The following is a 19,789-nucleotide window of genomic DNA, read 5'->3' on the forward strand; positions in this document are numbered from 1 at the left end:
ATATTTTCTCTTCTTCCACGATTTTATGTATTTAACTTCATTCTCTTCTCCTATTTCATTTTTTTTTTATGAATTCACGTGATTTTTCCTCTCATTAATTCATAAAATTAACAAAATTCAATGGAAATGAAGAGATGAGGGTGAAGGAGTTAAAGAAAATCGCAGAGGAAGTGTATAAAATTGAATTAGTAAGCCTCACATAACGATTCCATCTTTCTTTCTTTTTTCCTGTTTTCAGCTTGTAAAAAATAAGTTTTAATTTATTTATTTTAGGTGGTAAAATACAAGTTTTAATTTTTTTAGGTGGTAAAAAATAAAATTTCAATTTTTTAGGTGGTAAAAAACAATTTGTCCACATATAAATGTACATTTGTCCAGAAACCAACTAGATGATCTATTTTACATTATGATCTGGTCAACAACACAGTTTGCTTCTCTATAAACTGACAATAAGGATGAAGAATTTGATCGCGAACTAACATATCAAACGAAGTTGATCAGCATATCTAACACTAAACGTAAACATTTAAATACCCAATTTACACTTAAATAAAATAAAATTGGAGAACCATAAAAACAGATCAAATGAGATACGTTGAATACACAATTGGACATTAATGAGTAACAGTGTAACACATGGTGATGCACATAATCATTCGATGTCTCACCTGCCACCAACCCTTTTTTGTAGATTTGCCATATTTTCAGGCATAATTTAAATCATTAATGAATGAACTTTCGACGTGTTTTAGCATTTTGTATAAAAATAATGTTCTTGGATTTACATCTGAATTTATACCGTAGAACACTAGAACTTGAGAGTTTATTTCCTAGTATTATTTTGTGGTTTTAAGATTCTATGTCATGTGTAAACCGTAAGTGTTTAGTCAACGGAGTATCCTTCAAAACTCAAAATTATCATATTAAACATATAAAAATACATTAGACGATTAAATTAGTGCATTCAAGATTTATTAATTATACATTACCTTTAAGGGAAAAATATTTTATAAAAATGATGGTCAAATAATAATTTTTAAATATGCATGCACGGGACCTAATCTTATAATATATAAAGTTAACCATTTAACCCTTTAAAATATTTATCCATTAATTTTCATAATATAAAAGTTAAACAAAGTATGTTAATAAGTTATTAAAAAAACTGGATAAAACCTATTCTGGTGTATAGTAAATTTATTGTACACCTTATGCGTGCAAGACTTTTTGTGTAAGATTCGGTTAGTATCTACTCCACTTCATTTTGTGTTGTATTTTCTTTGTTATGATTTGGGGGCCTATTAATTCGAGTCAAATCTAGTGCCAGCGGGTTAGGTTGAACCGGGTTGGGCCAAAGGGCTGAACTTGTTGCACAACCCAAATCATAATAATACTACAAGGCTACAAGCAAACAACCCAAGATTAGACTATTTTATGAAGAACTGGCAATTACAACTCCAATGCAATGTAGAGCATTCTTAATTTCTTATCAGAAACTGCAGAGAAAAAGGATATTGTTCCTTCAAGTTCTTGGAGAATAGCTTCCCTACCATACATATTATGCTTATAACAACACATTTCAATAACCAGTATCCATTACAGTGTCTTAGAGAATCACAGTTACGGGCGGATACAAATTTTCCTGCCTCTGGAAGATTCCAGACTCTTCTACACTACACATTATTACACTGCAGGCAACCTGAATTACACAATCAACCATAAACCATACCAGTCTGATTGTTGCAACAAAATTTCTGCATCTTCGTTGGGAAACTACAAATTTATCTGCTTAGCTCCTTCTGATCAAACCAATTTCATTCTGGAAAGGTGAAAAGTTCTTGATTGGACTATCATGCATTTGGTATTTAAGAAGTTTCACTCGTATGCCACCTTCGTCCTTTTCTCCTTTACGCTTTCTACAAGTGTCAATGTCTGTAAAGTTAGTATTGCACCCATCTTTAACACCCTCTGTTGAATCAATCATCTCAAGATCCCCATCAGCTCCTCCTCCATCTTCTTCTCCCACTTTTTGGTCAAAGCAGAAATCGTAATTACCATCTAAATCCAAGTACAGGTGTGCAGTTTTCATCTCAGATGTGTAATTCATGGCTTTTTCAACAAGCATTGAGAACTCGTCATTGAAGCCCCCCCTTGAAGTATGACTTGTAAGCTGTACAAGCCATTCTGAAAAGAAAAAAAGACAGTCCACTATCAAAGTTTTGCATATTCAAGAGAAGCAGGTAGAACTCTGTTTAAATTACTCCCTCCATCCCACCATTATCATCTTCTCTTTTAGGATGTTCCACAATCAAGATAACATCTCACTCTTCACATTTTCATCCACATTTCTATGTATGTATCGTATACGCTCTCCTTAATCTTTATGCAGAAATGCCATAAAGTAGATGTTAACGAACTTTTGGGAAAAATTACTATCAAACTATCTGAATGAAATGGCTGAGTTATCAGCATCATCAGAATGTGCTTCAACTTCTTAACCTCCAAAATGATACAGAAAGTGCAAAGAGTATGGGGGCCTTAATAACATGTTAATACCAGCAATAGAAGATAGCAGAGGAAGCCCTTAGACCCTTATGGGAGGAAAACAATTAGGAGTGCTATAAACTGGAATCACTCACCCATAAAAGCTGCTGGAGTAGACATATTTGTTGTATTTGCATCCTCTACCATGAAAGTTTGAGTACAGACCCACTTCAATAGCTGAGAATGTATGAGAGACTTAGAGAAAGCTTTCATGTAGGAGATGACTTTAGTTCGGTTACCATTACGCCTGCAGCCAAAAAAATTAGTTAATATACTGGACATAACAAAATAATACGAATTAGCATTCAACCATAGGTTCTAGCATCTCTCGTACCAAACAAAATGCATAGCCTTGTCTGCAACAAATAACCATGTTGAAGCAAGACTGTTTAAGTGATGGCTACAAAGACGAATTCCACATCCTGGATTAAAGAATGGATAATCTACCAATATGATTGCGTCGAATAGGGCTTCTCGCAACAAAACTTCATCAACCACAGTCTGCAGACACCAATACCAACCAAAGCTAAATGTTTATATCATTAGCAGATTATACATTGCCTCTTGAAGGAAAAAGATATGTTACCCTTGATTCGTTCCCACCATTTACACAGCACAAAGGTCCAACAAAGAGGGCGTTGTCTACAACTCAAGTATCCAGTCCGCAAGGAACTCCTCTAACTGTACAGTGTACAAAAGACTAATAGCTGACTACAACTAATGATAAAGTCAACATACTGTGACATTTAGGGCTAAGTGAAATGATTCACCTTCACATAGCGTTGATCTTATAACATCAGCAGAACAATGGAAATAATTATCTCAAAAGTGCAGCAAAGATATACTCACCAGCAGGGAGGTGACAGGCAAATTGACCTCCAACAACATCTTGAGAAGAGTATCTGTCAAAGATCCACCAATTCAATACTTTTCAAGATTATTTTGTTCATCCAGTACATTTTTAATGGGTGAGGTGAAAATATATACAAGTATTTTTTAAGAAAAGGAGCAAAGTTAGAGAGCTTAAGAACCGGACTTATGAGAAAGCCAAGGAGAAGTAAACTCCGTAGCAAATATAACACTTCAAAATTTAAAACCAGAAGCATTTAATAACATATGCATCATGTGTTCCACGGTTAGTGAGGTCTAGGAAAGTTGAGATTTTATAAGGTTTCTCAAAGAGAATAATTTGTGAGAAGGAAAGTACTAAAGAGAGGTTGTAAAAGTAGAAATAATCCAACCCGACGTGGTAACTAGAACTAGTCCAACCTATTTTAGTAAAGCAGTGATAATCGAAAATAGCTAGTCAACTAGAGTGATCACACATCCACATAAAGGAGCGAGAAGAGGGTGGGAGGAGGTGATCAGGTGCATAATGCCAAGGGGCCAAAGGTAATAACAGTAAAAGAGGACCCTTTTATTGTTCTATATGAATCCTTGTGAATCATAGGTCCATCAAGTGGCAACAGGGTCAGTAATTTGTGTCCAAGAGGCCTTCTTGGAGAATGACAGAATGTTGGTTCCTACCAGTTTGCAGCACAATACAGTCAAAGGCACTCACCATGTCACCGTTTCTCAAAGCTTCGCAAGGGAGAAATATCCAGAAACCAATTATTTTACAAAAGGTCATTAACATACAAAGCTATGAGCATGTAATGTAGTCCAGTTTTGGATACAGGTTATGCCATATTAATCGTCTCATAGCAACAACAAAAAAAGCAAGTTCACCAAACTCGACAATTCAAGCTTACCAGAAATTCATATGGCTAACTTTATACTACACATTCTGATTCTTACACTTAACATGGCATGAGGGATACACCAAAGTCACAAGGCAGCAAAATCTTATCAGTTATCAAATCAAAACATAAATGAAAAGTAAACAATCACTTTGTTTATGTGATCACTTATTACATCAACCAAGACAATCCACTAGATACTAATCGATAATTACACGGGTAATAACATCGATAAATTAGTACAGACAGGAATTTTAAATGTCTCGCCCAGTGTTACCTAATTCTCTAATCACCTCCACGAACCGCGAACCCAAAAAGCGAATTATAACATGAAAATGGTACAATTTGGTCTAATTTAGCAAATTAGGTAGTGAATTGCATACCCGTACCGAATCTCATACTAGAGAATCAGGTAACAGTGGTTTCGCCAATCTATAAAGCATCCAATTATAGCACATTCATAACAAGAAAAATTTCCTGAATTAGAAATCTTACCAAAGAAGTAACAACTTCTAAACCCGGTAATGGTATTAACAGACGAATTCAGGACATCTTCCTTCAGCTTCTGTGAAGCTTCCAACCCAAAGTTCAAGCTCAGATTAAGCAAAAAGGTCTGGCACATGACAATCCCAGCTAAAACACCAACCCTGCTACCCACCAAGAACCCGTTCCGAGCCTCGCTGCTAACCATTGGGAAAAACATCTTAAAATCATCCTCGAAACCGGAACTACTCTCCCGTCTTTGAACCGTCCAAACTTTAACCAAACCCACAAAACACGGCGAAAAAGCCATAGTGTCATCATGATCATCCAACCCCTCACAACAACACAAGCTAACATAGCTCACTAAACGCTCCACCAAGCTACAAATCTCTACATTAATAGCTTTATCTAAGCTAAACCTAACATTTACTTTCAAATCGAGAACAAAATTATACAGCTCAAAGAGTAGGGGAGCTAAAACAGCAACTTTCTTGAGACTACTACTATTGCAAGGATCGGAACAAGAAACTAATGAGTGGAAAAGCTCCTTAATAGCTAAAATTCTGCCCAAATTATCATCCTGGGAAGCTAAATTTTTCTGGGCAATTAATTTTTTGTGGGTGTGAAAATTTACAGCTGAATAAAACCAAATAATTTCAATGGGTGGTGAAGGCATTGTCTGAATTAAGCGGGAAAACATCAAATTGAAGTGAGAAAAATCAGAAATTCCAGATTGAATTTGAGATAAGAAGAGCTGAATTGATTCTTGTAACATGGGGTGGTAAGATTCTGTTGAAAAGGGGGAAGTGGGGTTTTGAGGGTTTAGGAAATTGACTGCAGCCATTTTTGAGCAAGGAAAATTGGGGGGAAATGGGGGATTTTGTGGGTTTTTCTGGGAATTTGAATGGTTATTTGAAAGAAATTCGAGAGAATTAAATTCGGGGTATGAATTTGGTTGGAATTTGAGTGGGGAGTTTGAAACCCTAGGTTTGCGGAATCGTGGGTATGAAGAGGGAAAAGTGTGGGGGTTCTCTGTAACGGGCGAGAATTTGAATCTTTTTTTGGTGCCACATGAGCTTCGACCAATTTTTTTTAAAAAAAAAAACTTTATTTTACGATCAAGTGAGTTAATTGTGTTTCCTATCCCAATAAAAAAAAGAACAAAAAAAACGAGTGCGTGTTCTATAAAAATAATAACAATAGTAATACGGAGTAATATTTATTACTCTTCTAATACGTGAGGTAAATTGCTAACTTAATCTCTTTTATCGTCAATTATATCGACAAATAGCATCATAATTACCCGTAATTGCGATTAAATCATTTTGAGTGGAAATGGGATTTTGATTTTATTAATTCATCAAATGATTAAGTTAGTTATGATGTCTCTCTTTTCTCTCTCTCAAACCCTAGCCTCCGTTGGTGAACTTCGAAGGGGCTTCCATCAATTTTTATCGTTGAAAAGCCCCAATCTTTTTATTTCGTTGTTCTTTTCTTTAATTTGTTTGTTTTTTAGGGTTTTAATAATACGAATTGTTATCCCTCAAAAGACATGGTTTTTCTTATCCTTTTAGGGAGATTTTTTCTTAGGTTAGAGGTTCTTACACTTCTGGTGTACGAGGGAAAAATATTATTTAATTTCACAGGAGAAGTTGATTCAACGGTGAAGTTTTGTGCGGTGTCACAACAGATGTAAGTTCTACGTCTAGAATCAATTGAATCTGATTTAATTCAATATCAAAACTACAACAGATCAAAAGACCCTCTCGTTGAAGGTTGTATCAAACAACGATGTGTTAGAGGGTATACAAAATGTTCGACGTGCGATGATCGTAGTTTTGAAGAAAACGGATTTTATTTGATTCGATTTGTTATGTATTTGATAGATTCAAATCTCTTTTGTAGATGTCGTATGACTTTTAATTAATGAATTAATTAAAATTTCAAAAAAAAGTTATGATGTCACTGGAAACATAAGAACAACTCCTTGGTGAGCTACAAGTTGGTGTAGCTAAGTTTGCCACATCAAATTTCTAGCTACAATTGATTTAAGCTACAAATTTTCACATTGGTGGGCTACATTACCTTGTAGGCTTGTAGCTCCTTAAAATATTTAACTTAAACAATTAATTTATTTGAGCTACCTTTTTTTTAGCTACCTGCCCAAAATAGCTACAAGGTTTAGGTTTTAACAGTCGCTTATGTCATTGTTGTACCAATAGTGGGCTACATGTTCACGTATTCTTTTTATTTGTGAGCATGTCTCCTTTTTAACCATTGGAGTTGCTCCAATTGGTCGGAAACCAGGTCAAGAAATCAATTTGCATCACATGTTAGAAAACTAAGCAGTAAATGCCAACTTTTTACACAAATTCTTATTTACATGAGGTGTACGATAAATATTGTACACCGAAGTTAAAGTTGACGTAAAATGCTTAAAAGTCACCATTATATATGTAAAAGTTAGCTACTTTTTAATAATAAAAAATTTTATTTTAGTCAAAAATATTTATTTAAAATCACTAATAATGTATAAAATTAATCATTTAACACGTTAAAATGTTTATCTATTAACTTTTTTTTAAATAGTATAAAAGTTAGAGAAAATTGAGTAAAAGTTAGAGAAAACTGGATTAAAGTTATGTTGGTGCACAATAAATTTATTGTACAACTTGTGCACGCAAGACCTTTTGAAACTTTTTAAAGATATGTAATAATTGACAAACTCCTAAAAATATAAGGTAGGTAGTAATAGACAAAATTTTCAATTATTTATAAGAAGAGTGAACCATGGTCGGTGGGGGCTACTACTCATCTACTCCTGCTAGGCAGGTCCAATTGAGCTGGGAGGTAAAGGCGGAGGAAGTCCAAATACATGCCTGACATGTATTTGCAAAAACATGCCAACCCCAAATAAAAAGATAAATGTAAATGTTAAATATTTTTGGGGGGAAATGTATAACGGAATTGTAAATTTGTAAAACGGGGTGGTGATTTGGCATTGCTGAGTTGGTATTGGTATTACAAAAATGGTATTGGTATTACAAAAATGGTACTAAACTTTTTTTAAATGGTACTCGTTTTGTACTAAATTTTATAAAGTGGTATTAATATCACAAAAATGGTGCTAAATATTTTAAAATTGTTGTGAAATACAGAAAAAGAGGAGAATTTGGGAGAGAACAACTGTGTATCTTATTCCATGAACAATAGGGTATATATACATACAATAGAATAGGGTTTGCTTGAGGAACAATAAACCCTAAGATCTAGAATATTCTGGAAACATACTAGGGGTATAATGGGCATCCACATAATATTCATAACACTCCCCCTTGGATGTCCATTATTGAAGGTTATGCCTCGTTAAAACCTTACTAGGAAAACCCCGTGGGATAAAAACCTAGTGAAGGAAAAAGAGTACATCATTCTTCATAATACGCTTGAGATGTTGCCTCGTTAAAAACCTTACCAGGAAAACCCAGTGGGACAAAACCTTGGTTAAGGGAAAAAGAGTGCAACGCGTATTTCTCCCCCTGATGAATACAATGTTTGAGATCTTTAAGTGCAATCAATCCAATATTGTTGAGTAGCTCTTCAAATGCAGCATCATGGAGTTCCTTGAAACTCGATTCTCCATAGTTTAACTTGAATCTTCAATTCTCTACTTGAACAGATGAAGTGAATATCTTTATCACCAAAGCTTCGAAAATAATACCTGTAAGATCATTTGTTTTTCTCTATCTCATTCGATACGTTTGTTTTCGAGTTTCTCGATGCATAATACTTTAGCTTCACCTTAGATAGATACATTTTCTTGTATGTGATATTACAAGACTTATCCATACATATTGGACATATATACCTTCTTCTGGAGGTCATAAATTGTAGTTTTTGATCAATATTGATCAAACCTTTTTTGGTCATACTTTCATGGCAATACATGATAAATAACAATATCATCGTCCAACTTGGAGGTATAATGTAGATAATATAATAATGTTATTTATGGTTCTTCTGGACCATGACATAATATCCACTGGAAGGACATTACATACCTTTATCTTATATTTTAAGATGATTCATATTTGTACAAGAATTCTTTCATGAATAAATTAATATGTATATTTCAAAACTCTCAAGTACTCAAACTACTGGTTGAGACGACATTTCAAAATACTCTTTTAGAGTTTTGATAATATCTTACCAATGTTGTATATTCATTGTGCAAAACTTAAAAGGCTAGATGTTTAAGAACATCATGTATAGTTCTTCAGGAACTCTTCTTATTTGCATGATTCATAACATGCTATTAAATCAACATTATATATATACTTCTTTCACAACTATTAAGCCAATGGAGTAAGAATCTCCACTTATAAATTTTTCATAAAGTTGCAAATCTATCTCACCATTCTTTGGATGCATATTCATATACGACATAATAATAGTTTTGAAACATGTTATATGAAATTATAACTAGCTAATTCTATATCATACCATGATAAAACATAAAACAAACTAAATGTATGATGAATGATGCATTTAACTATTAACTACACATGTGCATGAATGTAAGACTCAAATGCAAAACACTGTACAGTGTGGATATTTCAAATCCATAACTTGTTGGACTTCAGGTCCATGAGCTCATTTGATCATTATAGTTATGTCTACATTGAAACAGACATAGATTTACGATCCCCTATTCAAAATCCATTATTTCTCGCATATGCATTATATTTCGGTTCCATCATCTACCGGTATCATCAAAATTCTTCAACATATATTTTGCATGCTATTCATCAATGATATCTGAATATTTATTCAATAGGTACCATTCATTTTTTCTCACGGGCCATCTATTATTGTTCAGATATCTATACCCCTTCAAGGGTTTTTCATACACTATATAATTAATAGTGTTATCTTTATTTTCAAAAATATCATCAACTGCATTATCTTGCCATCATTTTCATATAATCACTATGTTGGAACCGTATATATAATCTACACTTCAGGTGTAGAGATTTAAATAAATGTTGGCAAGATATATATTTCTCAACACTTACTATACGTAACATCGAGCACTATGACTATCATACAACTTTATGTCTCTAGACATTGTAAAACTTAACATTATTAAGTCATAGATATTTATGTCCAAACATACTTCGAGGACATAAAGATGACATGTACACTTACTCATATGGGGATCAATTTATTATCTTTCAATTTTGCCAACTTATTCTTGCTCGTCTCCCCCTAAGTTGGGAAAATATTTTCAATATGTTATGGGGCATAAAAATTTCACCAACTAAATAATACACTTTTCAACGTGTATTTTGATAAATATTACATACTTTTGTTCTCTTCTGGAGATCAACATTGATTTTGGGGAGTAGATATAATATGCAGTTGTTTTCTTCATATTTTCTCTTTTCGTGCTGACGTATGATTGCCCCGATCAAGAGATTTATGATGCTTATTTATGATACTTAAATCAATCACAAAATACTTGTAAACTTATTGGTGATCTTCAAGTCACCTACTATCATTTTGGTGAACTCCAGGCCACTTACTATCATGGTGAACTTCAAATCACCTATCATTATACAATTTTTCAAAATCATTAATATCTCTTGTATTTATTTTCTCAATCGATTCATTATAACTATTCGATTGAAATACAACTCAACCTCATCATTTTTGTCCTGCCTTTGAATATATACAACATATGAGGGAGTGTCAGCACATAAAATTTTATTTGATAAAAATTTTCAAATTCTCATAACGGGTGTTCTTAAACCCGGATGGCCTGAATTATCACATCATGCGTATATAATATCATATAAAGTATTTCATTCGATAACTGCTGGTTATCTTCTCAAAGTGATCACTGTAGTTATAAAATACTATAATTTGAACATATTGTGATGTGATATAACGACACAAACTGGTGTATCAATTTTAACGACAAGACAATCTAAACAAAACTTATGGAAGATAGATGGTACTCTTCAGGAGTATCCATTACAATTTTGGTACATATCAAAAGTATCTTCTCCAGAATGTATGCTTGTACTCATGCTCATAAAGCGAGTAAAATATGAACACATATTTCATATTTGTACCAAATTCAAGATAATTGAATTATAATCTTGATCATATACTACTAATTTTATTATGTTGAAAGCTATCTCCCCCTAATCCTTGCATGTATTTCTGTATAAATTTAGCTCGGAGAGCGCGCTACAATGTCTACTAGACTTATTCTTTCAATATCTTCATACACCATGTTTATCTACAATTTATTCTCCGTTGATGGGTGCTAATAAAGCTCAACAAGATGCTTTGGTGTAATGGGCCAAACATTTGTTCATTTTTCCTCTGCAACCAACCAAAAATATAGAATTTGTATTTTCTCATCATTAACTTTCACATGCTTTTCATCATTTACAATCTCACTTCTGGTGTGTATATATGTATTTTGAAATTACATTTGTACTCATTTATTCACCCATGATTATACTATATTTTACTTTCACATACTCGATCATGACTATTGAGATTATCTTCACTATCTTTAGTCATACAATTTCTCATTCACTTCTGGGAATGGTTTACCTAATTGAACGTGATCATAATATTTTTTCTTCAGGATTTCGTTATTTGTCTCATCCATAAAAAAGACAATATATAACTATTTAAAAACACTCTTAAATCTCTCTAAAAAATATAGTGTCTGCAGGACCACACTAGTTTCATGAAAAAAAAATGTAGGGTATCTTGACAACAAGATTTAGAAACTATTATAGTTTTCTAGGTCATATTTTCTTGTACTCCCCCAAAAGGTCTGCGGGCCTTTAATGGTCAAAAGTATAAACTTAAGTTGTGAACCTATTTTGACTTGTAAACAACAGTCAAGGGTATATTCACATTTCAACATATAACACCCTTGATAAATAATTTTCTTCAGGGAAGAGCAAGACCAAATATTTATATTTTTCAATATTATCTATTAAATTCTATTATAAATGCTACTTGTTTTAGTAGACCAATGGCCTTTTTCTCCGTTGCGGTAATAAACATTGGTCACATATCATTTTTTTTTATCTCTCTCTTCTTTGTTACCATCTTTTTCCCACTTCTGGTGGGGATATGAGTTATTGAAAGAACCACCTCGTCCTCGGCCTCGAACTCAACCATATTCGTATCCACGCCCACATCTATGACCACGTCTTCGACCACTTTTGTTGTGTGGTGTTTTCTTTCCCATTATTGGATGTACATTCGCTTCAGGGAATGAAGCAGGACTAGTTGGACATGATTATTAATTTTTTCATCAATAACTCATTATTTTTTCTCACCCACGAGAAGACAAGATATCAATTCAGAATATTTCTTAAAACTTTTTTTTTTCGATCTTGTGTCTACAGGACAACATTATTTGCACGAAAGGTGGAGTACATATTTTCTTATCTATTTGCATCAGTAATTTCCTCCCCACATAAGTTCAATCGAGAAATTATTCTAAACTTAGTTGAGTTCATTCACTCATAGACTAAAATAAGGTAATCTTAATGAAATCACTCATAACGAGCTTTTGGTAATACTCTCTATCACAATTTTCCGGTGGTCATACTTATCCTTCCTTTAGATATATTACTCCAAAGAATTTGTTGGTTTTTAATATGAGATTTATTGTAATAATTTGGCTCAAACTCATTGGAAAAAAGTACTATTAAAATTTATCTAAGATCATGATACGAATATAAATGCATTATAGCCTTTTTCACAAAAAATGCTAACGAAATTTACGTTTGGCTATGAATAACTTGGTATTTTAGTCTTATGAAAATTGGTAATAAAAGTGACAGACTATTTGCCAACAATCAAGATTGGAAAGTAATCAAAGAGAGGTTAATCATGATAAACCTAAACAACATAATATGTCATTATCATCCCAAAATACTATTAAAACATAAATTTGCAGACTAGTCACCTATTATGCGCATGAAAAGAAATATGACAGATCTACTGCCATGAGTAAGATATTATCAAAACATATTGAAATTTCCACATTTGACATCAATACATGATAAATTGATAATGTATAATTGCTATAACTCATTAACTCTCATGAAATAAGCAAACCCTTTAAAAATAATAGCAAAGCACCGAATAAAGTTGAGGCACAGACAATTTCTAAAGAACCAAAAAATATGATTGAAATCAACCGAAACAACTCCGCACATGTAAACTTAACAAATCGAATATAGTTATCAAAAGGTAACCACAAAAATATATCCTATCGTGCTGCAAAAACACATTAATTTCGTATATAGCAAACAAATAAATTACTATGAGACAATAATATGTATTACCGCATACAAGATAGCGTGCAAACAAAATTTCCCTTGTGTATAAAACAAAGGAAAAGTGCCAGAAACAAAGTAAAAACTTACACTTAGTTAGAATATAGAGTTGACGTACCGATTCTAAAGATCTAATTGCAATTGGTTGAAATATAAAAAATTGAGTTCATAATAGCATCGATTTCGGATGTACCTTATTAAAATTAGCGAGATATGGTTGTGATTTGCAATTTGATAGACTTGATTAAATTAACAGGGTAGATCTATGGTGCTGATAACGTGTTGTGAAATACAGAAAAAGAGGAGAATTTGGGAGAGAACAACTGTGTATCTTATTCCATGAACAATAGGGTATATATACATACAATAGAATAGGGTTTGCTTGAGGAACAATAAACCCTAAGATCTAGAATATTCTGGAAACATACTAGGGGTATAATGGGCATCCACATAATATTCATAACAAAAATGGTATTCATAGGATCCAAGTTGGCAAACGGAGTTGACTATTCAACAATTTCAAAATGGCTAGGAAATTACAAACAAGCCCATAGCATGTATTTCATAATACATGCATGGCTGCGATTTTGACGCCCTCGTAAAGGCGCGACTTTAGTGATCGTCGATGCAGTGTAGTCAACTAATGATCCAAATGGGCTAGCCTACTAAACATGGATGTTTGACTTAAGTTATCCATTTCTCTCCAGAAGGTTATAAACCTCTCCACCACACAAAAATTCCACCATCATGCAGCCCGTCAGTGGTCACCAACGAGCCTAATTTCCTTACAATCTTGAGCAGTAAGGTTCGTTAGGCGTCTAATCGCAAGGCTCTCGTCTCTTCCATTAATCTTCGGTCGATTATTCGTGGGTGTAGTGTAGCTTTTCCATCCTTTCTTGAGGTGTCTCTTGTAGTGTTTGTATGATTTTTGCATTTTGGTCTCCTTAATTGTCTGGGGTGATGATAAAGGTCGCAAGTTGCGACAATATTTAGTTGTCGCAATCTTATGTGTCACAGTTTAATTGGTACATATAGGCGCCACGTAGGCTATGTGTCATCCGAATATTTTTACTACCAATGCAATATTTTTACTATGAAAATATGTAAATAAGGTAGTCGATATAAAAAAGGAAACAAATTAGAATATTAAGATTTTCTCACCTTTTTTGTACATATATAATATGTTATATATAAGTTAAATATTTCAGTTTCCAATTTAAATCATGACACGTAAACATGTCATGTCATCATTGTGACACGTCTTAAAGGTCGCATGTTGCGACCTTTATCATTTTCGAATTGTCTGTTGTAGCTATTTGCGACTTTCTAGTTAGTTTCTAGAGTTTCAATTTTTAATCCTAGTTTAATATAAGGGTACGGAAAATTTTTGCTCTTATTTTGTTATTATCATTTAGAGTACATTCTTGGAAGATGATGACAACCACATCGTGACATTTTTTTATAGAATACTAGTAGACGTGGTTGAACGTAAATGGCCATGGAGTATATGTTCTCCCTTAAGGAGGAAGGGAATTTTCAATTTAAAAGAAATGACATTAGTAATGTTTTGGCCAAGTACTTAAAGGCCATCAAATATTTTTATGTCAATGTTGTGGTGTTAGTAAGGACATTAATACGAGTGATATCAATCTGGAGTTGAGAGAACTCGCAATCTCTTTGCATTTGAATGTTACGACTTTTGCGGTTAAATTAAACGAATTTAACATAGATGTTGTCTTTTGGTCTTGGATATTGGAGAATGATAAGAGAAATGTGAAGGATCCTTTTATATGGGGTTGGCTCTAGTACAATTGTGAAGATTGGAGAAATAATAAGATGAATTTAGGAAAGTAAATAAGGTAGAACCAAACAACAAGGAAATTGTAAGGGGGTTAGGAAAATTGGAGAGCTCTTATTCGTAAAGAAGCGAATTTGTAATAGTAAATCCTCATACCAAAACCTCTTCGAGCTTTAGGGAGTAAACTACCTCAGGTTTTGCTTGTTTAATAGCTCTAATGGGTTGTTAACCATGATAAACCGAAGTTGGCTAAGGTTAATGGAAAGAGAAAAGGGGCAAGGAAATGGAGATTGATACCCCTTCTTTAATTTTTGTGATTTTATTTCCAAGCTGAGGAGCAAGTCATAAAAAAAGGTGGTATCACCTCAATTGTCGTTGTGATAAAAATAAGACCGAAGAAGTTAGATAATGTTTTGGTGCAAGGATGTTTCTTAGCTCCCTAATTCTAAGTTTGCTCGTAGGTTTCAAGTCGGTTGCAAAAGGAAGAGTGATCATTCTCCCTAAATAAATAGGGTGATGATAAAGGTCACAAGTTGCGACAACTTTTAGTTGTCGCAATCTTATGTGTCGCAGTTTAATTGGCACATTTAGGCGCCACGTAGGCTATACGTCATCAGAATATTTTTACTACCAATTCAATATTTTTACTATGAAAATATGTAAATGAGATTATCGATATAAGGAAGGAAACAAATCAGAATATTAAGATTTTTCTACCTTTTTTGTAACATGTATAATAGATTATATAAGTTAAATATTTTAGTTTCCAATTTAAATCATGACACATAAGCATGCCATGTCATCATTGTGACACGCCTTAAAGGTCGCATGTTGCGACCTTTATCATTTTCGAAATAAATTAGCTTAGCCATCCAAGGAAGAAAACTGTTGTAAGTGTCATATGTGCTAGTTGCAGGAAGTCCCAATGTCGTTGTACTGTTCCAATTAGGTTAGTGTCTTAGGGAGTCATTCACGAGCAATGGGTATGCCCTTGTGTAACATCCCGAAATTTTTAAACTTGATTTATTAAAGTTAAAAATATTTATTAGCTTGATTTCGTTTTAAATAATTACGAATAATCAAATTTCGTTATTTTAAACATTTTTACGATTTATTTTAAACAATAAATTTATAAACGAAAATTTAATTATTTTTCGTTAACGATTTTTTTTATAAAGAATTATTTTAGCTTAACATTTCTATTTTTAGTAGTTTCCAAAAATGGCAACCAAATTTCTGAATTTATTCCAACTATATAAAATTACAAAAATGCCCTTAGAAAATCAAAATTCCATTTTCCCTCTTCTCTTTGCTCTCCACGTACATTGCAAGAATGAAGAAAATTCTTCATTCCTCTCCTTCCCTCAATTCAGTCTTGATTCATGCCTTGCTCCTCAAGGATTTCAGCTTCTCTTTCACTCTACTTGACTATACAAATCAGTCTTAATTCCAATTGGAATTCAACATCAGAAATCAAAATCAAAACCAAATTTCAATTTTCATTCTCTTCTCTGCTTCGAACCACCACCACCATCGGTGGCTGCCGCCACCAAAACCACCGACAATCACCACTACCCCTGCTGCCTAGCACCACCTCGATCATCCACCACCGTCGCAGCCACCCCTTATTTCCCTCCTCTCCTCGCAGCTCCACAACTCCCTTCCCCTGCCTCCCTCTTTTCGTCCCCCTCCTGCACCACCACAACCACACCACCACTCTCCAGCCACCGCACCACCCCCTAGTAAATCCCCGCCCTCAAAAAGACCCCGGTGAACGGCTGCTTGCCGCCCAGACTCGACCGGAAACACCCCTCTGCTTTCCCCTGTTCGCGCGACCACCTTTCCCCCTTCTTGTTGTTTCGCCGGCACAAACCACACCACCACCGCCGCCTCTCCGGCGCGGTTCCGTGATGCGGCGCCGAACCACTTGAGCCCAACCGCCCAGCCACCCAGCCTCCTCCTCCTCCTTCTTCCTCTTCCGTCGTGCACTCGTGCGGCCTGCTGCTTGCTTACCCACGTTCCAGAAACAAAGTTCCACTTGGGAACTTTTGTTATCTTATTTCAAGTCAGCCAACACCAAAGTCCAAGCCCAATATCCATTTTTGGTAAAGCTCTACCTACTTTGGACACACACACACCTATTTTTGTATTAATGTTATTTCTTATAAATAAATAAATCATTACTTTTACATTGTTATATTTCAAATTAATAACTTAGAAATTATTTTGACTTAAGATTTAATAAATTTTCATGTATTGATTTTATGGAAATATTAGTGGTTTTAAAGCACTTATTGTTTTAATACTAAATTTAATTAATTAATATCTTGAAAGAATTCAGACTCGAGGCTCAGGATGAACGATCCATCGAACATGAAGTATAAACTACGGTTGAGGTAACATCTATTGCTAACACCCACAATCCCCTTATGAAATGTGTTTTATGAAATTATGAAATGTGTTTATAATGATATGTTTTTTTGGATTGTGGGCTATGAAATGTATTTATGAAGTTTGTTTTATGCATGATGATATTCAAATGTGTTGATAAATGATTTTATAAGAGTGATGTTTATGAGTTACGAATAAGATACAAAACATGATAAATAAAAGTGTAACAGGTTCTGGCAGTTAGTGGGGTTACTATTTCTAGGTCGTGCACGTACCGCCGTACCGCGGGACACCCAACAAGGGAGAGTGCTCCTTGAGGGTTACCGCAAGCTAAAAAAAAGAAACTAATTAGGTACGGGCGTATGTCCAACAAGGGAGAGTGCTCCTTGAGGACTATCGCAAGGTGGGAGACGTCCCGCAAGGCTAACTTGTCAGTTACCAAGTAAAATGAAGGTTTTATGAAAGATAATGGGAACTATCAAAGTTTCAAGTTATAAATAATGTTTTATTGCATTTATGAAAATGTTTTACTATGTTCTATTCTCCCTGATTGCAAAGTAAATAAAATGAATTGAAATGAGGTTACGCTGTTAGGGTAGTATGTTACTGGGCCTCGGCTCACGATATTGCTTTTGTTTTAGGTACGAAGAAGATCATGGGATGCCTTAGAGTGAGGATGCAGCCACCAAATTCACGATCGATGTTTAGTAAAGATAACTATGTCATTAGCAATAAAGGGATGTATTATTTAAAGTCTAAGTTTGATTTCATGATTTGAGTTAGATTTTAATATTAATGTTTAATCAGATGTTAAAAGTATTTATTATTAAAGTTTATTTAGTAATTTAAAAAAAGGTTATGTCGCCTTGTATTTCCCACGAGGGAAATAGGCATGTGACGCTCCGACTAAGCTAGGGTTTTCCGCTGCTAACTAAAGATAATTAACCTAATTTATGGTGTTTAGAAGTCGGGGCGTTACACCTTGACTTTATTATTGAATACATAGCTGCCAAAAAAAACTATTGAGCATGTGAAATAGTGAGATCACGCCCAATTTAGATTTTACTACTAGTCGAGTAGTAATTTAGTTATGGTTTAACTTTTTCGAGTATGAATGGAGTAAAAAAAAACACTCATTTGTTCCGATGTGAATCTAGATTGTGGAGGAGATATTATTGTGGACGACGAGCTTGGATATGGAATATAATGTTCGGTAAAAGTAAGTAACATAACTGGTGACTGGTGAGTACAAGGATCAACTAGTGACAAGAGAAGTTTAATTAATATTCATATGCGTAGATGAAAACGTGAGTGGAGTATCTGACTATCTGAGTGTGAGGATTTTATGTTTGGTAAGGTTTAACTACCTATTCCCAAAGGTATGTGGGTACGAATAAATATGAGAATCACAGTGATGCTTATGTACCAATTCATGTACTTTAATGATGCACGAGTTACATGTTCGTATGTTTCCGCCATACTTCTATATACTTACGGAGCATTTCTTACAATGCACAACTTCATAGTTCATGATATGATTATGTCCATCCATGTTATGCAACTTATCAACGACGTAGTTGTAACACCCCAAAAAATTTTGGACCTTTCAAAATAATAAGGGTCGCTTGTCACCCTAAAATGATGGCCAATTAAGGGTCGCGCGTTCACCTTAAGACTAGAATAACACCTAATAAAGCCAATTCCATAATCTTAAATCAGTGCTCAATCTTACCAATATCATATCTTACAACATAAATTTTTTATAAGCTAATATTTGACAAATTTGCCTAAAAGTTATCTAATTTTAATTGATAAAGGGTTTCATTTAAATAAAAAATATGCTTACAAAACCACTAATAATGTACGAAAAACGCTTAAAAATGTTTAGCCATCATTTTTTTCCATAAATGTAAAAGTTGTTAAAACGTGATAAAGGTTATTTTAAAAATCAGATAAAAGTTATTTTAAAAATCAGATAAAAGTTATCCCGGTATAATAAATTTATTGTATACCGAGTGCGTGAAAAATCTTTTGTTAAAAGAAATATAAAGTAAAATTATTTGCGATGTATACATAAACGGTAAACCTTCTCATTTTGGACATGTTTACTAGTGGAGATTGTGAAAGGTAATGGGAATACATGCTTGTTATTAGTAGTTACGGTTAGATTCTGTTGGTTTCGTATTGTGAGTAATATTTCCAAAAGTATAAATTAGATTAATCTAAATTCTATCATACTATGGCCCTATTCGGTAAAATTAGCGGTGATGGGTATCAGTTAGCGGTTGAGTAACGGGTAGCGGTTAGAGTAGCGAATAACGGTTAGAGTAGCGAGTAGCGATGAATAGTAGCGATACTGCCGTACTGGTTAGCTGTCAAATTAGCGGATATCTAATATGAGTGTTCGGTAAAATTAGCGGTTGATATTGTAAAATAAAATAAAAGCTGGAATATTG

At 33.9% G+C, this 19,789-nt stretch overlaps 1 protein-coding gene and 1 long non-coding RNA gene across 2 annotated transcripts; one reads left to right on the forward strand and one right to left on the reverse strand.

Annotated features, from left to right (window-relative positions):
* Window positions 1-1,449: 1,449 nt before the first annotated feature.
* LOC110789243 (uncharacterized) lies at window positions 1,450-5,814 on the reverse strand. Its single transcript, XM_021993889.2, has 5 exons — window positions 4,779-5,814; window positions 3,394-3,446; window positions 2,879-3,045; window positions 2,640-2,791; window positions 1,450-2,184 (listed from the first exon to the last, which is right to left on the reverse strand). The coding sequence occupies exons 1-5, from the start codon at window positions 5,608-5,610 to the stop codon at window positions 1,790-1,792; spliced, it is 1,599 nt and encodes a 532-aa protein (XP_021849581.1). The 5' UTR covers window positions 5,611-5,814; the 3' UTR covers window positions 1,450-1,789.
* A 10,587-nt stretch (window positions 5,815-16,401) lies between these two features.
* Window positions 16,402-18,234, forward strand: LOC130466177 (uncharacterized). Its single transcript, XR_008926191.1, has 3 exons — window positions 16,402-17,047; window positions 17,277-17,338; window positions 17,975-18,234. It is a non-coding gene; the product is annotated as an uncharacterized lncRNA (long non-coding RNA).
* The last annotated feature ends 1,555 nt before the right edge of the window (window positions 18,235-19,789 follow it).

Source organism: Spinacia oleracea, chromosome 1, assembly GCF_020520425.1.
Source record: "Spinacia oleracea cultivar Varoflay chromosome 1, BTI_SOV_V1, whole genome shotgun sequence".
NCBI lineage: Eukaryota > Viridiplantae > Streptophyta > Magnoliopsida > Caryophyllales > Amaranthaceae > Spinacia > Spinacia oleracea.

Coding starts and splice junctions, on each gene's coding strand:
- LOC110789243 (XM_021993889.2), bottom strand. CDS start 5,610: ATGGCTGCAGTCAATTTCCTAAACCCTCAAAACCCCACTTCCCCCTTT. Junction 2,792..2,878: donor AAGGCTATGCATTTTGTTTG/GTACGAGAGATG, acceptor TTTTGGCTGCAG/GCGTAATGGTAACCGAACTA. Junction 2,185..2,639: donor TACTCCAGCAGCTTTTATGG/GTGAGTGATTCC, acceptor TTTTCTTTTCAG/AATGGCTTGTACAGCTTACA.